Raw genomic sequence first — 26,910 nt, 5'->3', positions numbered from 1 at the left:
AGCTGGACTTCTGGGTGCTGTGATTTTATGAAAGATTAGACTCTGTGGATTCAGGTATTTTACAGTGTTGTAAAAATAAATAAATAAATGGCACCCATCTCATAAAAATGTTAAGGTTTAAATGTTGTGGGGATAAAGACTTTTTGCCTTCAGTAACAACAGTGCATTTTGTGCAAAGGTGGGAACTGTGTGGGAAGTGTAAGACAGTTGAACCTTAACCATTCATTTGCTTGTTTTTAAGAGCCTGGGTTTTGTAAATGATGTGAAAGAGAAGAGGGCTGTTGTCACTTAGCAACACTTTCTGGTTCAGGAACAAAATGTTTCGCTGTTGGAATCTGTGCAGCGCTGCTACAAAACATTCCCGAGTAGGAGCAGGGGAGCTCTGTTCTGGAGAGGTTTGGTGCAATTGAAGTCAAGTGTTCCTGTTGGTGCATTTGTGAGATGTATTTATGCTGCTTTTCATGACCTTTAAGATTTTTGTTGTCTATCTCATTGTTTGTCTGCCGTGACCATTAGCCAAGTAAACATTTCCAAATGACTTCAACAAAGAAAAATTATGTTTTATATTAATGGTACAAAATAATTTCTGCCTTAAATGATTTGTGATACTGCACTTTTAAGTATCAGTCATGTACAAACCTTCTGAGAGGTTTACATTAGCATCCCTAGAGGAAAAGAAGCCAAATGCTTCAATGTCTGAAGATTTCCTGACTTACTGCTTTTGAGTGATGATGGCATTTGGTAATGTAGCTCTTAATGAATGTTAGCATGATGAGTGTAATTAGAATACATCTTTCTTTTTTAAATGCTCTGTTTTTGCTGAGATTAAAAATACTGTCAAGCAATCATACTTCTTAAATGCAAAATGAAATTGGCTCTGTTCCTCATCATCCTGTTAGTTAAGTCAGGAGGTTTCCAGAAAGCGAGCTGGGTCCATGTTTGCAGCAAGAAGCTGAGAATTGCTCCAGTTTTACTGTGTGCCTTTGGTTGAGTATGCTTTTCAATGTACATATACAAGTCTTTTGTCAGTGAGTCTTTTTGTTGCTAGTCCATGACAAGCAAAGAACTGTTCTCACATTCACAAAGGAATGGTTTGAAAACTAGTTGCTTTAAGTAACGTGCTTTCAAGCATGAAACTGCAAAAGCATCACCTTCGCTTAAAAGATGCAGCCAGCAATGCAAAAAGGAAGGTTACTTCCTATTTTATTTCAACCATTCAAAAGGCAAAATTACAAACCTTATTATGATTAGTTCCGGCTGTAGGAGGAATGGGGATAATCTAGCACAGTGGCTGGAAAAGCTCTCTGCTCTAGAACTCACTTGATTGTGAAAATTATCCTAAGGAGTAGGAATGCTTCTCCAGTCCAAGTTGAAATTGTACAGTTGTTTTTGCTTCCAACATGAATTTTTGATGTGCCTTTTGTTCTCTGTTACGATCTTTGATATCCTTATGATAACTGTGTATTGCAATAGAGGTGATAGACCTCAGGCACTCAGGCCTGGAGATACATCCAGAGCTGTTTCTCTGGATTTGAGATGCCCTGAGCTTTTATAAGAATCACAAATGTGAGGGACAACTTCCTGTGAACCATCACAATGGCCAAAGGCTGAACTCTTGACTTCTTAACAACAGGAAGAGCAGTCCCCCATCTGTCTTGACTATCCATCCAATTTATTCCATACAGGAAATTCTGACTGAGAATATTTTGGTTATTTAAAAGGTGACTGATGAAAAGATAAAAACTAAGATGGGAAGTGTCACTGCTTCTATGTCAGTATACAAGGTCATTGCTGACTTGAGTCTGATAATTTCTGCAAGGATAGGTGGGTCTCAGTCAGCATTCCTGTTTTACTTTCAGTGTGCCCATCCTGATTTATTCTGACTGAGAGAGCACAGTTTGTGGTAATTTTGGTGCATATATAATAGACAGTTTGTACAGTGGTAGGTGGAGGTATGGCTGGACTGCATCAAATTCGATGGAAAGGTTCCCAATGACTCCAGGGGACTTTAAATTACACTCTGAACCACCAAGTACTTTAATGTAGGCTTTAGTTCATTATTTCAGGATCACTGCTATCACTGAAACTGTTCAAAAAGGTAAAGTTAAGCACGTACAGCATTTACAGGCTTTGGACTATTAAGACCTCTGGTTTTCTCCCTTTTTCTGTTTTCTTCCCTGCATTTATATATGCAGATAAACATTCTCCTTCCCTAAATGTTCCCTAGCTAAAATTTGCTAAGTATACTTCTTTCTTAGTGAAGAAGGTGTACTTAAAATAGAGAATGCTAATTTATGCATGGTGAGTAGGTCAATGAGATCTCAGTAGGAAGTATCACACTTTTTTTATGTAAAGAGCAAAGTACTATTTGGTGGGTGGTTTTGGCCTTCAATTTCCTCCCTACAGTCCTGTCTTAGGTCTGCTATGCAGTCTGAAATGCACAGTCAATGGTCATACCCACATTTTAAAGGCTACCTTTGACTCTACATGCAGAGGGAACCGTACTACATTTTAGATTACCTTGCGAGAGGTCTTTTCCTCTGGATCAATGTGTATTTTTAACTTGTTTGAAATGTCCATTCTTATGTAGTGTAGCTTGAAAGGAGATTAAATGAAGAATGCATTTTGCTTTCCAGTTATTAGCTGAAAACGTGGCTTTTTATTTTTGTCTATAATAATAATGACATTGTAGTAATAGGCTCAGCTATCTTGAAATTTTCAGTTACTATAAAAACATTATACTTGCACTGATGGGAGTTGTTCTACTCATCTTGTTCTCTACTATTATTTTTCTTGCAATTTAGCTTGATTGGTCAAGTTAAATTAGTTGGAATAAGTTAGCATGAATGTTATTTCATGCTAGTTCTATGCTCTGTGAGCTTTCAGTGAGTTTCTGGGTACAGTTCAGTAATGCTATGTTTTTATTCTATGTTTCTCAGATTCAACTCTTCAAAAATTTGCATCCACACCTATTTTAGACAGATAAGGTCAAATAAGTCCAGATAGAATAGCACTTCAGGAAGTCACTGTCCCTCACATGTCCACTGTGCTTCTATGCCAAAGACTGCTTCCACAGCAGTGAAACCAGTTAAAGCATTGGGATACATATGTTTACACCATGGCATAAAACCTACACACTTTCTTCTGCACTCCACAATAAGCCACCATACTAAAGCCACTACCAAAAAGCTGGAAATTGTAATGTCTTGGATGACTACAACAGTTAACTGAGAAGGTCTGTGCTGACTTTTCTTATCCTCTCTTCATTTAGTGTGTGTAATGTCGTAGCAAGCAGGGGCCATTAAGTAAAACCGAACACATTTTTAGCTACCGACATCTGGTGTAATTTGTCCCACCTTACCCTGTTTCTGGTCATAATCCAGGGCTGCTAATTTCCTTAGTAGACTGAAAGCAAATTAGTAGATAACATGCCTAAGAGTAGAGGGTAATTTCTGAGAATTTATGGATCTACAGATTCTTGGCTGTCTTTATGTGCTGCAGGTTACAAAGGTTGGATCAAATTTGCTTTGGATGGTGCCTTCTTTGAAGGTTTCTGTAAAGACTTGGATTGTTAAAGTTTTATTTTAGTGGTAATAAGGCCAGTTTGATGTTACTAGATGAAAGGCTTGAATAAAACACATAGAAATGACTGTACTTCAAAAATCACTTATGGAGCCATTATTTACCTGGTCATGTAACCACGTTGTATTTCTAGTAATTCCATATTCTGTGGATTATTGCAACACAATGACTTGTCCTTTTTGCAGCCGTGCCAATGTGGCATTGTGTACTGACATAATAAAATTGTCTTATGTTGCAACTTAGATATCAAAGGAAAATCAAGATGTTTCATCAAGAGGCTTCAATAAATTCTTGATCTTACTGAACTGGCTCTTATTAATATGTTGAAGGTGATGAGAGAATTCTTTTGAAATGTTAGGGTTAGTGAGGAAAATAAATTTTTAGAAGACAAATTGCTTCTCTGTAGCAGCAGATAGCAGCTTGCATAAAGGAGCTACTGAGGACAGTAAAATTCCAAGCAGTTTTGATTAAGAGATAATCTATTGCTCTCAGCTTGTTTGCTTTAGATTTAGAGTCTGATAAAGCTAGGTGGGAGTCATCCCTGTCGCTCCTGTGGGATTTTTTTCACTTTATTTTGATCCATACCTCAGCAGAAGTATGTAAGGAATCTTGGCAGGTGGGAGCATTGGTTGACTGAATAGTCAGGTGTGCCTTCAAAGCTGAAACTGGAAGGCAAATGACAAAGGCCAGACAATTTGTGCAACTGTCTCCCAGGCTGTCGTGAGATGATGCTGCCAGCAGTTTTATCCATACATATAACTCTTCTACAAGGTGAGGCAAGATCTTGTTCCTTCTGGCTGCTAGTTCAATTCTGTGTAGGAAAAAATTGCTGCCAAATGTCCAGCAAAACCTAGCCAAGGCACCCTATACAGGGATCTTTGGGAAGGGGAATGATGTCTTGGAAGTGACCAGTGGTAGGTCTACCTCATCTCTCTGGCTACTTCTCTGTGTATTTAAAGAAGACAATACCAATGGTCGTGGCATGACCTGGTCCATAGGTAAAATGCTTCTTGGGGAACGGTTTGTGGGCTAGTAATACATGATATTTTCTTGTGACAGGATTTATAAACAACTATGTACTAAATGCTACAAAGTTAGGGAACCTGGAGTAGGTGGAACAGAATAAGCTGTTACTGTGCCCATTAAATCTAGCTCATTCCAGTTGTTTTGAGTGTGGCCAAATGGATTAAAACCCATGTAATAAATTTAAATCTCACCAACAATTGTTGTAAATGAAGAATAAAAGGGCATTATGGGGTGTAAGTACAGGAGCATAATTTTCTGTCCATGTAGACAAACCTCAAATTAGCATACTTATTCCTCAGTAATGATGTAATTGTGAATTTGATGTCTGTCACATTTCAGAATTGCATGGAGCATTCTGATTTAAAATGCCTCATAATGCTGCTGCTTTTCCTTTCACCAGAGGCCAGCAGAAACTGTAGATGAAGAAGAAAATGTAGAAGAGGAAAATGACAAGGGAGAGGAGGCATATAAAGGAGAGGAAGAATATCCAGAAGTGAATAGAGAGGAAAATGAGGAAACTGTTAAAGAAAGAATTGAAGTGGAAGAAAACAAAAAGAAATTAAATGAAAATTATGGAGACGAAGCAGGAGAAACACAGAATTTTGACCAAGCAGAGGGAAAGGAACCTATCCATTCAAATGGCAAAACCAATGAAGGAAATTGTGAGGGAATGGAGCATTTGAACTACCAAGGTGATCTTCAGTCTGAAGAAGAAATAAAAGAGGATTCTGGCAGTCAGAACCAGGTGAGTGTAAATTCTTTTAAACTCTTTTTCTTATGTTTTTGTTCCTCATTCATCTCAGCCTTATGCTTCTCATCTGGTCTCTAAGTAGTTAATTTCTGATAAAAAATTTCTGAGACCATTTATGAGAACTTCAGTTTGTGGAAAAGTTGTTTTCTGTCTGTATAGATCAGTTTCATCAGTAATTATATTATATACCCTCCAACTGAGAAAGCAGATGTTTCTCACTATTTGATGAATCTGCATCTTCTACTTTCCTTAGTGTGCTAAATTTTGAAAAAAAAAGTAATGTAATGAAAAAAATTCTTGCAGTTTCCAGAAAAGCAGAATCATTATATATTTCTACATTACTTTTTCTTTTAGGACAGAGCAGATGGGTGTGTTCATGACCCCACAGTGCCTCATTATTTCGATGAACTGACTTTCACAAAAGTTGCATTTCATAAATGCATTTTGCTATTGTGTTGTGGAAGTTTCATCTTGTTCTTAGAAATTGAAAAATATAGTTCCTGTATGACACACAAGTATATTTTTCAATTGAGAGAGCTGAGTAACATGACATTTTCTTGGGCTCTGAATTTATTCTGTGCTTCATATATTTGAATTTTTTTTTGTTCTAGAAAAGCTGAAGTTATTTATGGAAATGGAGAAAGTGAATGAGCATTCACTTTAAATGCATATGTTGATAACTGGATGGTTGATGAAAGAACTGTAGGGGGGACCTCTAATGTGAGTGCTTTCTCATTTGGAAGATATATAAGTATAAAATAAATGAAAATTTTAACACAATCACTCTTTGAAAACATTTTTTTCACATTTAGAATACCTTGTGGAAATTTTAATATGAGATGGTTAATGCTGTATTGAAATTAAGTGGAATCTTTGATACCCAATGACGTTAACAGTGCCTGTCCTTTTTCTTGAGGTTGATCCCGGTCTTGAAAAAACATCAACAAATCCAAGGGTGACAATCACCAGCCCACAGGAAAGTGAAAAGAACGACCAGAGCAATGACTATGCAGCAGTTGCATAAACAGGAAAAATGTAATGAGCAGAAAATGAGAACGGATAACACTTTAAAAATAAAGCATGTTATTTTTTGTCGTTGGCAACTTAAATTAGGGAGGCAGGTTGAGTACCCACGTAATGCGATGATGATGCTCTATGGACTGATGAAAAACAAGCATTTATATCTACTAGAAGAACATAGAATTAGTTTTAGAAGGTGAGATTTTATGATAGGATTTGAGGGGGAAAATGCAGGAGTACTTTATAGTAGTATTAGAAATAAACTAACTATTTTGTGGTACGAGATAGTTAGCAGCAATAGAATAACCAGAAAAACAACACTGTTCCAGGGAAAGGAAAAGAGACCCACCCACATTCAATGTCAAAATTCCTTTGTTGATTTTTTTTCAGGAAAAGAAACTATTTTTTACCTTTTAAATAGGACATGTGTAGTTTTTCCTCTACAATTCCACATAGGTGTAAGGTATAATCTTGAGGTATAACGTTAAGATATAACTAGAATATGTTCCTCACCTAATGGATTTATGCCCACAGAAAATGATTTACTATAATGAGGGGCCAGTTCAAATAGACTAAATAGTGTATTTTCAGTATATTAATTAGAATTATTAGGTTTTGCATACATAAATAGCACTTACTTAACACTATTAATACACGTGGACAGCCTACAATATTGCAGCTTATTTCCATTTAAAACAGAAATTTTGTTGATTGTCCTGCAATAGTGAGTTATTGGCATCATGAACAAAAGACAGAGGAAGAGTATGTAGTAGATTAGTTTAAAAAGTTGAATTTGGATGGATTTGTAAGTCAGTCCAAGAGAAACTTAATTTATTAATGAACTAAAAAAAATGACTGTGCCTGGATTCAGACTGAAATTGCCATGACACCATTGCAGTTGATGGAGCCATTTTAATATGTGAGACATCAGGATAAGCCCACCAGCTTTCTGTAAAAATCAGGAACAATTATTGCCTTTATGAACCCTTTGCATAGCCTTAATGGTTGGAAGTGTGTCATCATCCTTTTGAGCAAGCTATCTCCCAATAGGCTGTGGCTTAATATGCATTAGTAAATAAGGCATTGATCCACAGTATCAGTTCACTTAATGACAGTGATTCCATTGGTCTTATCGTTTCTCTGTTAGTAATGGGAATAATTTGTTGTTCATAGAAATACAGCCCTGAGCATAATTTTATTAATTATACAAAAGAAATAGTGGGTTTCCTTATCGTTAATGCTAGTAAATTATTACTACACTAAACTTAATGTCATTTTTGTTGATTTCATGCCATTAAGACAAGAATTACATTTATGAACAAATTGAACTTGAAGCACTGTTTAAGGAATGTGAAGAACCACTTGCCATAACTGAAACTCAAACATCTTCCCTTCTTCTACTGATTATTAAGTATATTTTTCCAATGTAGTAGAAAATGTGGAGATCCTTCAGCATATTTCTGCTGCTTTGGCAATATTAAGTATAAAAGACATGTTAAAAAACATATGAACAGGGTTAGAACAGTTTGCCCTGTGGAATCTTTGAATTGTCTGTGAAACCTTGAAACCTTCTATGAAACCTGTAGCTTCCATTGAGCTGTCTGACAAAGATCGAAGGGAATATTGCATTTGTGATCAGTTCAAAATAGCTCCTTATTTAGCCAAGCTCTTAAGCAAAGTATGCACACTTCCTTTTTTTTGTAATAGCAATTAAACCTATATTCAAATATATTTGATTTCTCTGGGATTTAAAAGGCATTTATAGTTAAGCAGAAGTAAAAACCAACAAGCTCTTCTCCTCAACAAAAAACAACAACAACAAAACAAACCTGAACCAGAATGGATAAAATTAACTGTGAGTGACAGTGAGGTAAAATGACACAGGTACCTTTATTGTTGGTTTCTATTTATAGCTTCTGAGTGCCAGCTTCTGTCATTTCTTTCCTTTCCCCAAAAGTTTGGTATTTTCCATGCTAAAGAGACTTACAGGTATCAATAAGAATAATTTAAAGGATTAAATTAAATTCTAGGGAAATGTAATATTACCATTTTCCTTCATAGGAGCATGAAATTCCTGTGAGTGTTACTCAACTTTGAAAATGTTTCCCCCTCTGTTCTCTTGTAAGAAAGGATATCTTTTTTCAGAAAAGCAAATCTGACTTTGGAATTAGAAATATAACCATTTTATCATTCACCTTGCTACACTGACAAAATGAATGTTTATCAGGTTCTTTTATTTAGGGAAACTAGTTTATACCTAACAAATAATTCTAGTAGAAATTAAACAAAACTGATACAGTCTTGGTTTTGCTAGTAGTTTTTCTGTGTTGGTCTGCTGTGTGTGATTGCTTAACTCAGTTTTACCTGAGAAATACATCATTTTGTAAAGTTTATATAATGTGATTTTATTACACTTATGTGCAACAATTCTGAGGGGTTTTTTTAATAATTGTTTTCTTTTTTCCTTTTGTTTTTAAAAATAATTTGCTATTAAAGAGAACTAGTTCAGATATTCGTGTGTTTTCTCTCATATCAAGGCCTGTTTGTTGTTAAATCTGTCTTTGGGTTACTGACTTTGTAAATTTGGTGATTTTGCAGCTGACAGGATTCTCCCATAACCAGTACTTAAAAAAAAAATCAAAAAACCAACAAAAAATGGATTTGGCAGTTTTTGTATTGCAACTGTGAAAGAAAATACATTGACAATTGAGCTGTTACACAGTTATAAATGTAAGACTAGTGGTGCAGTTAAACTTGCTCAGGGAGTTTTTTAATGCCAAAATTCAGGTTAAGCCTGGGTTATTGGTATGTGTGCACTGTCCAGGCAGTACTCAGCAAATGACATGAGTTTTATCTGTTCACTGGCAATTCCTGGGAAAATTACCAAACTTCTACATGTCTCCCTGCAGAGACTCCTAATTTCAGCCAAGCATTAAAGCATAGGCTTAAATCCCATAGGACTGCAGTTTTCATTGAATTTTAACTAATGCTTTGGTGCCTTGACATGTCAGAGCCAAAATAAAGTTAGTTTGCGGGAAAAATATGTTTGAAAATAAGGAGAATATAATCCCCACTCAGTTTCATCTAAAGTACAGTGAAATAAACCTGTGTGCAGAGTAGAACAATGTGAGTATTCTGATTATTTGAAAATACAGGGAAAGGATTGTTGCTGGGATATTTTGATCGATTACCCCAAATGTACATTAAAATAACCATTAGATAATAGATGTAAATACCAAATGAAGTATCTCCAGGAAGGGTGTATTTATTAAGTAGTTGCAATCAGAATGATTGAATGGGATGCACAAGAGGAGGTTCTGTTTTGGGTGCCTGACAGCTTTCAATCTAAATTTTAATCAAAAGAAGTGCTGTGGACATGGCAATAGACAGTGGAGCCATCTGATCTTTGTAGATTATTCTGTGTGTGCATGTTTGTATCCATTAACTTATAGATGTGTGTGAGTGCTGAAACTGAAGGCATTTGCTGTGTGCTCACACACACTGCACTCATAAATCATGTGTATATTAATAGTTTAATCTTCTTATGATGTTAGTGATGGGAAAATATTATTGGTTGTAGCTGCAATTTTCTATAATTGTACAAGATTCTGCAGAGAAAGAGGTAAAGACTATTTCTCCTTTTCATTCAGCACAAGGCCTAGTTCAAAATGAGCAAAGGGTTCATAGTTCAAAGTACCCTGACCCCATGACTGTAGGTGGCTTCTCCCAGGACAAGGAAGGTAAGGTGGCTAAACCTCTTGGGTGCCTCTGGCTGGGGGCCTCACGTCAGGCACATCTGATGATTGCACATGGTCCTGTGTGTGTGCAAAGGCAGGCAGACAACTGTTGTAGCAGCATTGTACTTGCTCATTGGGATTAGAGCCTTTCCCTGGAAGAACCTTCCCAAGCATGATTTTCTGTGGGGAAACTGAAGCAGAGGGGTTTTTTTTGCATAAAAAGTGTACCTTGTTTGTGTATTTGTTTGTTTGTTTGTTTGTTTGTTTTTGGCAAGAGTGGGGATGGGTAGTTCATCTCCAAGGCCTTAATAGTGGTGTTAAGGCTTTTTCCACTCACTAGCACCTCCCTACACTTGGATGTTCCACTGCTGTTCCACAGCAGGGAGAGCCCTGGTGCTGCAAAGGGCCCCTGAGCATGGCTGCTGCAGATGCTGGGCAGTGCCATGGCTGGTGCATGTGGGAAGCAGATCACTGTGCTGACTGACCCAGTGGTGTTTGCCACTGCTCCCAGACAAATGCCTACTCTTCCAGAAGCTTCCAGTAGGTGAAAAAACTACTACACTGCCTTGTGAGGGCTCCTGTACCAAAAGAAGTGATGCACGTGTCAGCAGTGTGTGTCTGTGGATATTTGGCTCCACATGGTGCTCCCAGCAGCTTTGCTTTTTTAACTACTCAGCCCTGCATACAAGCAGTGAGCCAGTGCTAGATTAGTTCCCTTACACTGCAGACTGCAGTCCTTGGGCACCTCAGTTCTCTGCGCTTTGCTGTGAGTGTGCCTCAGTACAGACCTGGCGTGCACAGGAAACATGGCCAGCAGCCTCCTTACAAATCAGATCTGGAGATACTTTGGTGTACACTTTAGTTTCTTCTAATCCAACATCTGTGTGATTCACAGCTGGGTGTTTTAAAGATAAGGACTTGATGGGCTGGTCTGCATCGCTGCTGGAGAGAGATTTGGGATCTGCCTTGTGTACGCCTGGTTGCTGGATTACTCACACAGAGCCTGCGTGAGGAGACTTGGCAGCACACCAGACAACCAGAGGCCAGAGCCTCCTCAACACGGATGCCATGAGTGCATCTGCAGAGACAAAACCATCTGGCTATAGGGTCTGGAGTTGCTTTTGAGCTGAGGCCTTCAAGGTTTATGCCAGTGATCCAGGCAGGTGACCTGGAGAATATTTTCCTGTCATACCTTTGGCTAAGCACATGGTGCCACAAGAGCAAGCAGTTTAGTTCAGAGAGCAATGCTGAGGCACTCCTCAGAGGGCAGTCAGTGCTGCTGGAGGGGCAGAGGAAGGGCAGAGGACTCAGACATGTCAGGGCAAAGATTTGTCTATATGTTATATAGACCTATGTCAAACACAAGACATGTTTAAACCAACAAACTCAATTTATCACTTTCCAGTTACATGACCACCTGGAGATCAGAACAAGCTCTTTGCCATTCATTCTGTTGTGATATTAAGCTAAAGACAGGCTGGCTGCATGTGCTGCAATCATCTCTCTTTATCTGGTGTTTACTTCAAGGGAGCAAGCTCTTGCTATTCTTCCTGTGGCCTAAAATGGTGATGTCTCTCTCTGAGTAAATCTGGGACCTTGGCTCTCAGGGCACAAGAGAGTTCACACGGCTGCTATGGTGAATTTTGGAAGAGTGCTGGAGCTGCCTCTGCCCCAAAAGCTCAGCTATAGGCCAGAGCTAAAAGCTGTCACTGGCTTCTGTGGCTTGTCCTGGGTTTCAGTGAATACCTCTGCTCTGATTTGCACCGATGTGTGCTTTACTCAAGGCTTTCTCAGTCACCTCTGATATGCTGGAGAAGAGGCAGATGAACCCACTAATTTCTGACCTTACAAAGCAGGGAGCCAGAAACCCAGTCAGCCTGTACATGAGGGATACTGGGGCACCCTCTGATTCATGCTCCTCAGAGATAGTGGCTCTGTTTAGCAGTCTTTGAAGTGAGGATTTTTGTCTGGGTACAAACTTGCTCCAGTTTCAGAAGTGCCTTTACAAGGGGTTATTCGAGAGCTGGACCTATTCTGGGCAACAGTTATCTGAAGAATTTTTCTTTAATCATAGTATCCAAAGGGAAAAAATGTGTCCTCACATTAGAGATAATGCACTTGTCCAACAATAAGATCCTCAAGCTTGTCCAGCTATCTATGGGGGCCAGAATATTGATGTCAAAAGTTGATGTGTTTTTGTTTTTTGTTAGGTTTTGTTTTTTTGTTTTTTTGTTTTTTTTTTTTAAATGTCTGTTTCCATGAAGATTTCAGCTGCTGTACGTACATTGTTCTGGTCACAGGTTTTAGACCTGCAGCAAGTTTTTCTGTGCTTTCAATATTCACTGACTGTGTCTCCTGATACTCATTGACAGATGACCACAACACCACCAACACCAACATCCTTTTAGCCTCAGGCTGAAGGGTGCCTTTTGCTGGGAAATGGCCTGAAGAGATGAGTACCATAATTTTTGAGGCTGAAATTGCTCAAGCAGCATAACATACATTGTTAAATTGTCTAGCTTATTAGCACTGTTTAAAACTGACCTCCCATCTGTATTTGCAAAAGTCCATGAATGGAAAATTATGGAAAAAAAGCGTGCCTTCAAAAATCAGCTGCAAATAATTAGGAAAAAACAATAAAAGAGGTTATTTGATGCTGGCTCTTTTCTCTGAAGGGCTATTAGAAGTATTTGCTTCACCTACTGTCAATATGCAGAGACTATTTTCATCCCAATACCTCTGTAAATTATCTGACAGTAAAACTGAGCTTTGGCCTGCTTAATGTGCATCAAGTGAACTGATGCAGGAAATGCACACTGTGTGGTCTGCCACATGTCCAGATAAGAACTGAAGAAAAATGAGGAGGTGGATGGATTGTTTGCCCAGAGACCAGAAGGCTCCAAAAGAATCACACATGGTCTCTAAATATTTGAAATAGGAGGAAACTAGGTGGGTCTTCCCATTGATAAAGGTTTTCCTCTGGGATAAACTGTCTCATGGGGATGAACTGACAAAACTCAAGTGTTGTTTCTCTTAAGAGGTGCATGGGCATTAACTCCAAATGACTGGTACAGGGTAATGCTCTGTAGAGATGTTGCTTCCTTCAGCTGTGTAAGGGGTAGGACAGGGAAGGGGTGAGGCTGTGCCTCTACAGCCTGCTCATGCAGCTTGTGTTTTTTTTGTCTCTCTACCCCTGACATGCAGTGAGCTGAGAGGGCAGCCTGCTGTGTAATGGCAGGATGACTGGGCACTGCTGAATAATCCCAAGTGCTAATTCCTTTATTTTACCAAAATTGTTCCACTCTTAGCCCTTTTGAGAAAGCTGCTGGGAAAGTGCATCCAGCTAAGGTACTTGCAGTCTTTTGCTGACTCCTTTGCATTTCATGTCCTCTGAGTGGCCTCCCTGGTGTGCAGCTTGTGCTGATCCTCTCCCCCTGCCAAACTCTCTCTGCAGCCTCCCTATTCTGCTGCTTCTGCTTTCATGAAGAGCTGTTTGCTTGTACTTGTGCATGATTAAAAGTCTCTTGGAAATGGCAGGCTGAGGCTGTAGCTGAAACTGGGAATTAAATCTGCTTACAGGCAGCTCAAGAGGAGGAATGTTTCCATCTCTGCCTTTTGCCTGTGATTCACCATGCACCAGGAAAAATTGGAAAATAAAGAGGTCAAGACAGCCTTTAGAGTGGAGGACAGAGCAGATACTAACAGAAGCCTTCCCATCACAGTGTGCTGGGGAAGCAGAGCTAACCTTCAGGTTAGCTTCTATTAACCAAAACGAAGCCAGTAATTACCTCTCAGATGAAAATTGTGCCTTCTTTCACTAAAATTGCAGAGAAAATAGTGTTGGGTTGGGAGGGATTGCACTGTAATTTTAAGCCAAATGAGTCTAGAAGAGGGGCAAGAAATAAGGTGAGCAGGAAGAAACTGAAAGGAGCCTCTGGAGCAGGGAGGTCAAAGGGTTGAAAAAAGAAGAGCTTGGCTGCTTAAGCCATTTCATTTGCACTGGGGTCTCCATTTATGTGTCCTTTAGAAAGCTGATGGCAGTCAGTGCTTGGAGGGGAAGTCCCAAGCAGTCCCATAGTCGAGTGTGCGCTACAATTTAGTGGGGATGGGAAAAGTGAAAAAGTTACATGGTAGGGAAATTGATATGTGCAGGTACAGATTGCCCTCAACCTCAATAGAAATTTCCCAGGGAGCGTGACTTCCTCTTGCTGGTCCCCATCTGGAGGCCATGTCACAGACATTTTCCATAAGAACAGCACACAGTACATTTCCACTGCCTTTTGCTAATGCTTCAGTTCTTGCACCAAAGGGTGAAGGTGTTAAAACATTACAAGAAAATGGATCTTAAAAATGTTCCTGAGGTGTCCAAATCTTTCCAGTATGGGGCTTGTTAAGAGAGCAATTTTCTGCTCAGTATTTCTACAAAAGCTGTGTGTGGCACTGATTTTCTGCTGTGAAGGATTGCAGCCTCTGGAGGTCTCAGTTCCAGAAAAGCTCCAAGCAACCGAAACAAGGGTTTAAGGAGATGAAACGTGTGTGGCAACGTTAGCCATGACAGCATTATCAGCTTTGCTGCTGTTGATAAATCCCAAGTGCATTTCCTATCCCAGCAAGCTTCAGTAAAATCCTCAAGGGCATTTCTTTCCCCCTAGCACCTGGGTAATGCCATGCCATGACTCATCTCCTTTTGTACTGTCAAAGCATGTTCAGCTCTGTGCAATGTGACTGAGCACCTGATGTTTGGATCCACTCTGTCAATTACCTGATTGGTCAGTTGTCCTCTGAATGAAAATTTAGTGACACTTGCATGTGTGGTGGAGTGTGTTTTAAAGAGAATTATATACCCAGATAACTAGTTTGGGTGAACTACCCCAACCTCTGCATTCTTTTCCGGCTGGAATTTCAGTCAAGCTTCCAGTACAGTATTAACAAAATGCAAGTGAAGAGAAGGGACTCAGTTACAGAAGCCCTCGCTCTCATCTCCTGTGAACTTCACTGTAAAACTTAAAATGTCACATTTCCTCCATGCACAATTAAAAAGTCTCAATTGAAAAGGCCAGAACAGCTTGACTCTGCTGCCCACACACTGATAGCCTGACAGCAGTGAAAGTCAATGGCAGTAAACAACACTCCTAGCAACCTGGACAGGAAATGCTGAGGACCCTTTCTACCTGGAATAACAAACAGCAGCAGTGACAGACTCTCCATGTGCCTTGTGAGTAATCAATACCTCTCACCCCTGTTCTTGATGCCTTTCTTTATAAATACACACAGCTCACCTTGCCAGTCTTCTGATCTTTTCCTCTTTAGCACTGCTTCATCTATTTCTCCCCTGAGACTGCAGTCTTATTTTGAAGTATTGGGTGCAATGTGCCTTTGCATTTCTAATATATGGGTGCCAGTGAATTGCCAGATGCCTTTATGCCTCCTTTCTTCTGTTTTCTTTGACTGTGTGCATGTGATGAGCTCTCGACTGTCCATCTTTCCAGTGCTAATGCTTGGACTCTGCAATTGTGTTGCCAAGATGGGAACTTTCTTTGCAGAAGAAAATTTTACTTCCCATGGTATTGTTGGCCATAAATAACTATTGCAGATTCAGCTGAAATTTCCAAACACATATGATCTGGTTTATTGATGTTTTAAGTCTGAACTGAACGTCACAGACCACAAAATGTTTTATGAGCAAGGGAAAGAGCACAGCTCTTATCACATACCTGCCATTATTGTGGCAGAATCTGTTTGATTCAGCACCAAAGTGACTTCCTTGCTGGTGTAAGATGAAAACAGATGCTACTGCATTAAGAGACCAGTGAGTTTCAACTGCTGATTTCTCCTTTAAGCAGTGCTCTTAAATTTTTTTCAGAAAGAAACTTTTCACAAAATCCATGGCTGGCTCACGCCTAGAATTTTATTCAATCCATTCAAAAAATAGACAGAACTATAAGGTGGCACATATTGTCAGAGAGTACAAATGTCACATCTTTATACAGTTTAATTTAAATCCATAGATTAAGACAGTAAAATAATTGCCCTGGGTGAGAAAATAGTTACGGGTCTTCCATGAAAGGACAAGTCTTTAGGTAAGCATTTACACAGATGTATCTGGTTAAGCATAATGTCTTCTATTCTCTATAAAAATATAAACAGCATTTCAAAATGTGTTCAGATACGTACATTGAGATCATCTAACATGGCATTGATGTACTGACAGAATACAGGGCCTGGGTATGTCAAACCACATTTATTCATTCTCACCCAGACAAAACAAAAACATTTTGTATTATCCTCAACATAATACAGTCTAATGAAAGAAACAGTATCAAAGCAAAGACACACAAGTATGATGTTCCTCCTCCCACAGGAATTCCTTATCTTTATTTTCTCTGTAGTTTTTGCTAACATGGCAATGACTAAGACAAAAGTGGCAGTTTAGCACAGGTTAGTTATAACTCAGGATCAAGTATAACTTGCCTTTCCCAGGAAGTTTCATTGCTGGGAAGTGACATGTGCCAGGATCAAATTAAGGGCTCTCCCTGACATATATGTTTTACCTGTGCAGTATTACTTTGATACAGACTGTAGCATGTGACAGGAGGACAAGTGCAAATTACAAGGGCAGAATCTTGGATTCCCAGACAGCAGAACCAGGTGGGAAATGTAAGACTAAAGAGTATTTTAAAGGAAAAAACCATAAAAATTAAACAAATTAATGAAACTGAAAAAAGAGCAAATTCATCTAATTTTTAAATAGTGGGATGTAGAGTGTTCCTGGTACAGCTGTCGTTAAGTGCACCTTAGGTTTCCCAGGGATGCAATCTGATAAGCTAAACACCTAATAATTGTTGTAAGAACTTACTGTACCCACACAGATTAAAAGGTTCAAATGTACTGAATATATTAGTCACAGGTCTAATCACATAATTTCCTTTTTCCCAATCCTAAATTTTTACCAGAGCAGCTTCCCCATTAGCTGCATGTTTATATAGCGGAGCACTCAATGTTTTACTTGACTAGCACAGATGCCAACAAGGGCTGATATTCTCCAGTTAAAGTGATCTACAAGGGAAACAAAACCCAAGGGAAGGGTCAGGTTTCAGATAAAGGCTGGACATTCTGTACTCTGGACAAAGTGACAGGTATCTTTGATTCTCCCGGTGCTGGCGCTTTTGTGACTGGGTTTGCATGGGCTTTGATATCAGCTATTCTCTCTTTAAATCTTTGCTGGAGGTACTTCTCTTCTTTGGAGTAACTTTTAGCAAAAGCAGACATTAGCAGACATGCTGCCACAGTGGACCCTCCAACACAGAACAAGATTGCTCCTGCCAGCTTGCATATATCAAGGGACCCATTGAACTGAACAGCATGGGTATCCACAACAACAAAATCATCCTTCCCAAGGGCTTCGATTTTCGGTGGCACAAGAAAACCCACTACAAGAACAGCTACACCTATCAGCATAAAAGCCGTCCCAGAGATGAGTCCGACCTGGAAAACAAAGAAAGAAACAAACCATCAATTAATTTCTAGTTTGTCCATTTCCCTTTCCAGTTTTCATTTGGGAAGTACTCCTAGGAGGCATTTATCTTTCACTGTGTTTTGCAGATATAGTTCTCTCTCCTAGAAGATGGGCATTTTTCTTTTAGGACATATGAGCCCTTAGCAGAACTAGAATATAAGGGAAAATGTTCTTTTTACAACTCATATTTATATAATTGAGTACTGACATTTCTGGAAACAATGGAATATGTTACTATCTCTAAACAGCATTTCATGTTGAAAGGCCCTATCATAGAGAGGGTCAGAGTTTAACCCCAGAGCTGTGTAACTGATTATTTCTTTAGCTTTAGCTGGTGGTTAGCATCAACAGTTCAGGCCCTGCTGGTAGTCTGTCATATCCACCTCTTGCTTTTACTTATGAGATCTCATTCCTTTGCAGGGATTAGAAGGAAGTTTCTATTGACATATGAACAGATCACAGAGTGTTTATAGCACATTTCAAGTGTAAGTAAAAAATTTGGTTCACCCAGAACATTCCTGGGGCTAGGGATCATCAGGGAGTAGGGACTAGATGGCCTCACAGGCCCCACCCAACCTCTGCTCTTCTCCAGTTCTGTCAAATTCCCTGACCTTAATGGAGATCTTTTGGTTTTCTTGAGCCCTACATCAAATTCTACTCTTAACCTACCAGTCCTGTTCCCAAAATTTGGCAGGATTTCTGTTGATGCAGAGAGGAGGTAAACTACGCTTTCAAGATGTACATGGGGTTCCCAGACAAGACTCTGGTGTTTCAGTGACATTGGGACAGAGAAACTAGATGATCCAAAGAACCCAGGGAGCTGACATATTTTGGTAGAAGTGCCCTGCTTTCAGACATAGTTATTTGGCCACCTCAGGCAGAACTGAGCAACAAAAGGCCTTTCTGGATGAGTACTTAATACCAGTAGTTACACTGGGAAAGTCTTGAAATGGGAGTCTTGCTCTCCAGTAAAAAGCAACAGGCAGTACCTTCCAGAACACAGAGCTCCACCTGCTCGGCGATCTCTGGATCTGAAAATCATCCTCATACTCCCAAATTGAAGCTGTGCAGTCCTCATAAAACTGATGCAGGTAGGACCGAACTCCGTAGCGTTGGTACCCTCCCTCGGTGCTGCCCTGCGCGTGCTTGGACCCGCAGATGTCAGCATAGGAGCTCATCCTTCCTACCTGCAACGAGAGGTTTCACACAAAGCAGATCATTATTAGTGTGGTGGGAGAGCAAAGATGCTTGCAAACTCTCTATGATGTGATGAAAAAAACGGCCCAGGAGAGACCTTTCCTTCATTTTTTTTCCAAACTGAGAAATGAGCCGGGTACAGTTGCATGCAGTGACTCAGCTCAAGCGAACCCAAGGAATTCAGTGACTTGGCACAGCACAGCCCAAAGGTGCTGCAGGGAACATTCACTCCCGTACGCAGGGTGCTCACTCCCCATCTTTCACACTGATGTGCTACTGTGTTTCCATGGAGACTGAAAAAAGCAGGATATGCCAGGTAACAAAATCCAGCATCCCTCAAGGGCTCATGTTGCCTCTCTTCCAGACTGTCTTTGTCAGTTTCTGGAGTTTGCCACCTTATGAACTTTCCAAACTGCTGTGCAAAAGGGGTTTTTTAAAATGGTTTTTTCTGAGCTTTTGAAGTGCAGGACTAAACACTGACATACCACTCACAGAAATGGGAAACAGAGGCAAAATAAGTCCTAGACAGATAAAGGAGTATATAACTTGAATTTAAATAGGGATAGTTAAAAAAAAAATAAATAACAAGAATGCCATAACCACATCAATCTGCTCAGCAAGACCAAAATGGAAATACTAAGCTTACAGCCAAGTACTGCTCTCTTGAAGAAGCTGATGCCCAGGCTCCTGCTGACTTTAATAAAATCAGAATTTTGCTGGCTATGAGAACTACCAACAAGTTTCTTACTCTTTCCATTTTATTTCTCCTAATGCACAAAATCCATATTTAACTAAGCAAGTCCAAGGCCTGAACTTGCTTGCGCAAGTGTGATGCTACTGAATTCACTGCAATAATACTAGCCCCTAGAAACAACTTGAGCAATAGCTCAAAGTCACTTAGGCTGATTGGCTTCTCTTTAAAGAAGTTCAAAAAGCCCTAGTCCAAAGGGAACTGCTAATCAGAACTTGTACCTGAAAGTCACGGCTCAATTTATATCAGCTTCAAGAAGTATGTCAGATTTCCGCAGCAATTTCACTTGGAGGGATGTTTTATGTGCTCATGGCAGCTGGGACCTCCCAGTTTTGCAGCCCTACAGACCTTTACTCTTTGAGAACAAGAGGTCTTGCTGAGTATGAAAAACCTGAATATGGAAGCATACAAATTAAGGAGAATCCAGAAAATATTGATGGGGAATAGCAACAGTCTGACTGAATCTTTTGGCTGGTTCTGCTAGAATCAGTGCTGGCATAAACAGTGAACTTCCATGCTCTGGAAATCTGGTTATATTCTTGGCTCAGGAATAGAGGGGGATTTGCTTCTTCCTCTTTACAAAAGCCCATTATCTTGACATTTTATTTATTTTGTATAGCTAATATGCATTTGGTTTGGGATTTCATGATCTCAGCATTCTTACTGTTGCAAATATCTCTCATACAACACAATGACGAGGTTTCAAGGCTCTCACAGAAGTCATGACCCAGTGGAGGAGGCAGCCCAGGTGTTGCTGGGAGACTTGCCAAGGGCTAGAGGGAACACTGCTGGTGACTGAGCCTTGCAGAGCAACTCCCTGCAAGTTTCCCTTTTCCACCTCAGCCACTGCAAAGCTTTAGGAAATTAAAGAAGTGCTGTCCAAGTCTGTGTGTGGGCTTTCTCTCTGCTGATAGTACAGCACCAGTGTCCACCAGAGCTTGCTCATGGTGCTGGCCTTCCAATAAATGGTGGAAAAACAAGGCACTTCCTTGAGACAGCAGGAAGCTCCTGGGCAGCACCAGCTGCTCACCAGGTGAACTGCGAGAGCCTGGCCCTGTGGCCACCCTGTGTCAAGTTGCACATAGCTAACACTGATATTTCCAACTACAGTTAAATATGGTGAAAAACATTTGTTTGTGTCATGGTTTAAGCCCAGCTGGCAGCTAAGCACCTTGCAGACACTAGCTCATATCTACCCTCTATCCCTGCACCATGGTAGAATAGGAAGAAAAAACAAAAGTAAATCTTGTAGGCTGAGACAAGAATGGTTTAATGATTGAAACAAAGCAAAATATAATACTACTAAATAAAAAAAGGAGTGATAATACCCAAGAAAAAGGAGTCACGCACAATAGAGTTGCTCACCACCCCTACCAATGCCAAACCTTGTCCCCAAATTGCCATCATCCCCTTCCTGGTAACTCCCACAGTTTCACTACTGGGCATGATGTTCTGTGGTGTGGAACACCCCTCTGGTCAGCTCACATCAGCTGTCCTGGCTGTTCTTCCTCCCATCTCTTTGTGCAGCTCCTCATTGGCACAGCATGAGACACTGAGAATGTCTTTGGTTTAGGGCAAGCATGAAGCAACAACCAAAGCATAGTGTGTTATCAACACTGTTCTGATACTGAATCCCAAACACAGCACTGTAATGGCTACTGAGAAAAGATTCATTAGATGCCAGTCAAAAACAAGGACAGTTTGTTGTGCATTTTTTATCATGTTATGAAGTTTTGAACACTATGATTTTCTGAGGGACAAAAAAAAATATAAAATTGTGTTATGTATCTAAGTATATAATCTGGAGTATTGTGGGGAAAAGCTGAAAGTTATTTTACTTTTGGAGGCTCTTTTTGTTTCCCTCAGAAAAACTGTTTATTCCTTACCCAAAAAGAGAGGACAAGAAGTCCTCTTTACTCACTGCCACCATTTCTTCAACAGCTAGCTGCCATCTTTAACAGCACAAGCACTGAGGAGTTCTCATTAAACCAGAGTTCTGCCCACCTCATACCTTAGGGGGAAAGAAGAAGAGGGAAAAATTATGTAGTTTACCACTGCTGCCCCAGCTCTCTCATGCAGGGTCACACTGCCTATACCTCAATGATAAGAGCACTTTAAATCCATACCCCTCAACCCATCTTTTGGTTAAGCAAAGATTCCATCTCACACACCAGAAATAAAGAGGTCAACTAAATACTGCAGAGACTTATTCTCTTGGGTCCTTACTTAGATCTTTATTCTCACATTGACTCTACCTTCTTAATAAATTATGCTTAACTTCTGGCTAACTTAAATCATTCAGGTAAGCAAATTTAGCATCATATAATGAGCAGAATGGTAGGTATTCTCCCCAGGTGTTAGCAGCTCCATAAGGTCAACCCAGGGAAGAACCAGAATTAACATGATGGGATAATGTGGCCCGCCAAAGCTTAGTTGTATTACTCCAGCTGCCACCAGGAGCATTCAGAGAGGAGGTGAAGCACTTCCCTGAGTCTGAACCAGCAACTTTAGTTATTATTACTATTTAGTTATTGTGATAAATTTAAGAAAACCCAATGTGACCTGACAGAGACTTGTATAAACATGACCTTGCAATTCATTGCACTGCCTGTAGGTTTAGTCCAGAGAGGAAAAGTAGGATGCAGTGTTTCTGACTGCTTTATGAAGAACTGCCTGTGAGGACCACACAGCTTACACGACACTTAGATTCTTTTTCTTTGGCAATCTAAAAGGCTAATAGGTGGTTTTGGTCAGGTATACAAGCAAAATGATAAATAAGAGCTGGTGAAACAGAAAACAAAAGAATGATGTTTAAAATAGTTGTGATACTATCAAGCAGTATGACCTTTTAAAATGAAAGGGAAAAAAAAAAAAAAGGACTGCTGGAATCATTAATTAATTCTTTTCAAGCACTGTATGATTTTAATTCTACTGAGAATTTTTTTCATGGTCAGACTCTTTCACTTACAAATAATCTCCTATCTTTTTGAAAAATATCTTGCCCCTTAAGAGAGAAGGTGGGTCCCCAGCCCTATGTGAAGCAGCCTGGGCTAAGATGGTCTCTTTTCTCAGCTGCAATGTAAATGTAATGTTCTTGCTACTTTCAGATCCGGCACAGGAACTGAACAGTCAGAGAGAAAACAGCTCTCCACAAGTAGGAAGGAAACGTGTGTCACAGCATCAATTTACATTGGATGAATAAATACTGCAGTAGCTATGATCTCTTGAGTGTTGATGTGTATTTGCATGTCTTGCCTTCAGGGCTGAGAAACTAAACACTGAAATGTTGGGAAACTTTTGCTAAAAAGAGAGTCGCTGTCACCGAAATCTGTGTTATCCACGATCTGAAAACATACATCCAGGCTGAAAGAAGAGGCTTAACCATTAAGTTTTTCAGTGCCTAAACCCGAGGTGCTCGGGAAAATGTGGGATGTAGGATCACAGCTTCAGAGAACACCACTGTGTAGTAGCAATTCATCCCCTAGCAACTTTTGTTTCCATGGCAAAAGCTGTCCTGTTTACTTTGAGCTTTACTATCCTCTGCTGATCTGGGGAGATGTGGTTGGATTGGTGAACAGACGGATTAAAAGATGAGTAAGCTCCATGAAAAACTGCCCCAAAATTTTCCAAACACTTTGCTTTATTGTGCCAGGGTTGAACGCATTTAAAGAAAATAAGATATAAGGAACTGCCATTTAAAAAGCAGCACAGAAGGAAATAAAGATGTGTCATTGCTCTGTGACACCACACTGCCACCGAATGTAAGCCACGAATGCTGATGGTTGGCAGAGGTGAGGTCGCCCTCCCCCTTCCTCAGATTTACATACTTTGACCCTTCTGTTCAAAGAGCCATGTTTCCCGTCCTTACCTACAGAGAGCGTTCCTTGTTTAGGGGGAACACTGGCATGGCACACATACAGCCTGCCTTTGACAGCGGTCTCCGAGGTGGCCCTTCGGATGCTCCTGAGCTGCCGGCGCTTCCCGGGCCGGCGGCGGGGCCGAGCAGCGCTCCCGGCGCCCTGCCCTGGCCCTGGCCCGGGGCTGCGGCGCTGCCAGGGGCACCTGCTGCCGCTCCCCCGAGTCCGGCCGGGATGCCCGGGATGCCACTTCTGCCCCCCTGCCCTGCACGGGGCTGCGAGCAGCACCTTCCCCTCTGCTCCTGGGGGGGCGGCTCCGCCCGCTTGGCCGCCGCCAGGGGCCGGAGCGGGATGCTCTCCATCTCCCGTTTCCCGGCCGGGGCGGAAGAACTCCGCAGCGCCCGGACGCGGACGAGATCTCGGCCCCCTCGACCCTCCCGGCCCGTCAGTGCCCCGGGGGCAGCGGAAATCCCGCTCCGGCCTCCCCTCCCCGACCCCCGGCGGGGCAGCGCGGCGCCAGCCTGCCCGGGGAGAGCCGCGTTTCCCCCGAGCCGGGAGGCGAAGCCCGGGGCGGCCGCTGCCTTCCGCGGGATGCTCCGCGCCCTGCCCCCGCCGAAGTGCCGAGCCCAAGTTTGCCGAGGGCCGGAGCGGCGGCCCCGCGGTTACCTGTCCCTCCCGGCGCTGCCCTCGGCCGGCGAGCCCCCGCGCTGGCGGCGCTAGCTGCGGCTGTCCCGGCCCGGCCCCATCTCCGCTCTGCGCCGCGCCGGCCCCAGACACCACGTATTATGTACGGCCCGGAGCGCCGCTCGCTCCCGCGCCGTGCCTGCGCACTGAGCCGCCGCCGCCGGGCGCCGAGCGGCGCCGGGCCAAGCTCGCCACGCCGCCCCCGCGCTCGCCACGCCGCCCCCGCGCCCGGGGGGAGCCCGGCGCTCCCGGCTGCCGGCGCTCGGGTCCCGGGGCCGCGCAGGACGGGCCCGCAGGTGCACGCCAAGGTCACGGCCGTGCCCTGCCGGGGTGGCGGCGCAGAGGCCTCTGATCGCGCCCCCCTCCCCCACACCGCCTCCCCTTTAGTCAGCACCGAAAACCGCAGGGAGCCGGTGCTGTGCTGTCTGTCCAGCCAGGGGATAATCGTGGCTGAAAGCGTCCTGCGAAGGACGAGGCACTGAGATCTGGGGGTTGGGGAAATGGATCGCCCAGAGGGAGACCGAGGGGGACTCCTCGGAGACAAGAGTGAGGCTGAGGCCAAGCGTTGGCGCCTGGGGGCTGCCCTGATAGCAACAGGTTAGTGTTCAATGGGAAAACACTGCAAAAAAGCAAGTTTGGGGGCTAAGGAAGCTACTGAGGAAAGAGCACGACAGCCGGAGAGCTGAAGTGTATCCCACAAAGATGCGACATGTAATTTCTCTGAAAAAATAATGAGAATGCACAGGGCAAGAGTTCTAAAGACTCGTATCCGTATGGTGCACTGAAATATGCACAGAAATAGAGTGTTGCTGCATGCATAAGTGGAAGTGCATTAAAGCAAAATGGGGTAGAATTAGCCAAAGGAAAAACAAGGTATTTCCAAGGTGGCTTAATCACTACAGTATATAAAGAAAAAAGTGAGAGTAATGGTTTCATTAATAGCCCAAGCTTCTTTGGTAAAAACCCTGCTGATGATGACAGTGAGTTTGGTTAGTTGCAAACTAGGAATCATAAAAATAGCTATTAAAAAAAGAGCAAGTAGGGGATGAGATTTGGAGGAAGAAGTGCTGTTTTCAGTGCATTTCATCTTGTCCTTCCAAAACTGTTACGCCTCTCTTGTTTCTGGCAATGAATAATGCCAAAAGTGTTCCCCTGACCTGAGCAGAACTACTTCACAGCAGTGTGCTGTTCAGTGACTATAATCAGCATGCCTCAGCCCACAGCAGCTAGCACATAATAAACTGACAACTATTTATGAAAAAAAGCTAGGAAAATACAGTGAGGTGATAAATAAGAAGCCAGATGGGCTGTCAGTCTTAAAAGAGATTCTGTGATTAATTGTCCTGTTAAATTAGCACCAGATTTACATGTAGTATCGCAGTTATGACTGAATGCTGCGTTATCTCAGATCAGGAAGATGTCTTCTTTAGAAAAAACAATTAATCTACACGATCAGTGCTCCCTCTGTTTACAAAGATTCTTTTGCTTACTTACCTATTGACAAAAGCAATAAGTAAAAAGAACAGGAAATGCCAGTGTTGGCCCAGTTTTGTTTCCTGGCACAGAAGTTGCATTCTCAGCTAACCGAGACAAATTTATATTTTAGCAATGGGAACATTTGCAGTAATGTTGATCTGTAAACTCCAAATTGACAACCCTGAAGGGATTACCAAGGGTTAACCATAGGTTGATTTCAGTGCACTTTTAGCACATTTGGAGAACTTCAAACTCAATCTGAAATCACAGCTGTTCTTGAAGTGTCTGCTTCAGGAGCTGAATTTGGTTATGAGAAACATTGAACAGAGGGGTGTAAATTCCCTGTTCAGCCTAGAAATAGGTAACATCAATACAAAGATGTTATAAAATAGCAGGACCTCTAGGTCTAGGGGTTTGAGCTGCTGGTCTATGAAGGAATTTCCAAACGTAGGTCTTTCCTTAGTTACCAGCTTTCAAAACATTTAGATGTGTTTATCCTGAGGGCTTCAGCTGGTAGTGGCATGGAGAGGAAGTGCAATATTCTACCTCAAGCTGTATATATGGTTTGTTTTTTTTTCCCTTGTGGAGAGGAAACCCAAGTCTAGTGCTTTCTTTATCTTCCATCTGTTGTTCTAAAGGTTTATAATGGACAGTAGTGAGCATGCCGAGGAAAAAATCCTGTCAGGAATTTCTGTAGGTGGTGGTGTTGGTTGCCATAGAGTTTACAGGCATCTCTCTTACTGAGAGTCGAAGTGATTTTATCAGCTGGTTGGATGGATGCAGCCTAGGTAGCTTCTGGGAGCCTGTGCTGAACTGGAGAAATTACAGCTCCTGTAAAACACTTTCTCCTGTAGCAAAATGCAGCAATTGGTATGAGACTCAAGTTCACTGAGTTGCAGGTGTCTGTTCCTATTTGCTTAATGGTGATGGCAAGATTCCAGAAGCTGTTGTTCTGCTTCACGTGCCTGAATAGCTCTGCTGTAATGACATTATTGACACAGTTGCCTGTCCTTACCTTCCTAATGACTGGCCCACATTCATCTGGAGAGCAGGACCCATAAAGCTTCCACTTCTGGAAAACCTGCAGTTGACACAGGTCCACAAGGAGCAGGACTAATGACTAATAGCTGCCTGCCCTTCTTCTGGCTTGGAATCTCCTCAAGGAGCTGTCCTGCCATTAAGGGGGTGATCTTGAGTGGCCAGAAATACTGAGGAGGAATGGGGCAAAAAGGTGGAGGTCAGTTCAGGTCTGTGGGTGCTCTTCTTGAGCTGAGATGATGTTTTATAAAGAGTATTCAATTTTTCAAAGCTTC

The 26,910-nt window shown here is 41.7% G+C and overlaps 2 protein-coding genes across 8 annotated transcripts in view; one reads left to right on the top strand and one right to left on the bottom strand.

Moving 5' to 3' along the window:
* Positions 1-8,889, top strand: part of DCDC2 (doublecortin domain containing 2) — a 54,744-nt gene extending 45,855 nt beyond the window's left edge. The window contains exons 9-10 of one of the 2 annotated variants that reach the window (XM_023919633.2): positions 5,009-5,353; positions 6,276-8,889. In XM_023919633.2, the coding sequence (XP_023775401.2) occupies positions 5,009-5,353; positions 6,276-6,383 (453 nt within the window). In that variant the 3' untranslated portion in view covers positions 6,384-8,889. Of the gene's footprint in view, positions 1-5,008; positions 5,354-5,970 lie in introns of both variants that reach the window. The other variant, XM_023919634.2, reaches the window with a different exon arrangement.
* Positions 8,890-15,998: 7,109 nt separating this feature from the next.
* NRSN1 (neurensin 1) lies at positions 15,999-24,311 on the bottom strand. 6 transcript variants are annotated; one of them, XM_086842732.1, is made up of 4 exons: positions 24,104-24,311; positions 21,502-21,591; positions 18,622-18,819; positions 15,999-17,601 (listed from the first exon to the last, which is right to left on the bottom strand). In XM_086842732.1, exons 2-4 carry the CDS (start codon positions 21,508-21,510, stop codon positions 17,203-17,205), a joined length of 606 nt encoding a protein of 201 aa, XP_086698858.1. In that variant the 5' UTR covers positions 21,511-21,591; positions 24,104-24,311; the 3' UTR covers positions 15,999-17,202. The 6 variants fall into 6 exon arrangements, with proteins under 6 accessions (XP_086698858.1, XP_086698873.1, XP_086698879.1 ...); XM_086842747.1 differs by having other exon boundaries at positions 21,467-21,591; positions 24,104-24,275; XM_086842753.1 differs by lacking the exon at positions 24,104-24,311 and adding an exon at positions 23,449-23,606 and having other exon boundaries at positions 21,467-21,591.
* Between the last annotated feature and the right edge of the window lie 2,599 nt (positions 24,312-26,910).

This window comes from Cyanistes caeruleus, chromosome 1 (assembly GCF_971803275.1).
Source record: "Cyanistes caeruleus chromosome 1, bCyaCae1.hap1.1, whole genome shotgun sequence".
Taxonomy (NCBI): domain Eukaryota; kingdom Metazoa; phylum Chordata; class Aves; order Passeriformes; family Paridae; genus Cyanistes; species Cyanistes caeruleus.
Note: the sequence above shows the minus strand (reverse complement) of the source record. Positions and strands in the feature narration are given on the sequence as shown.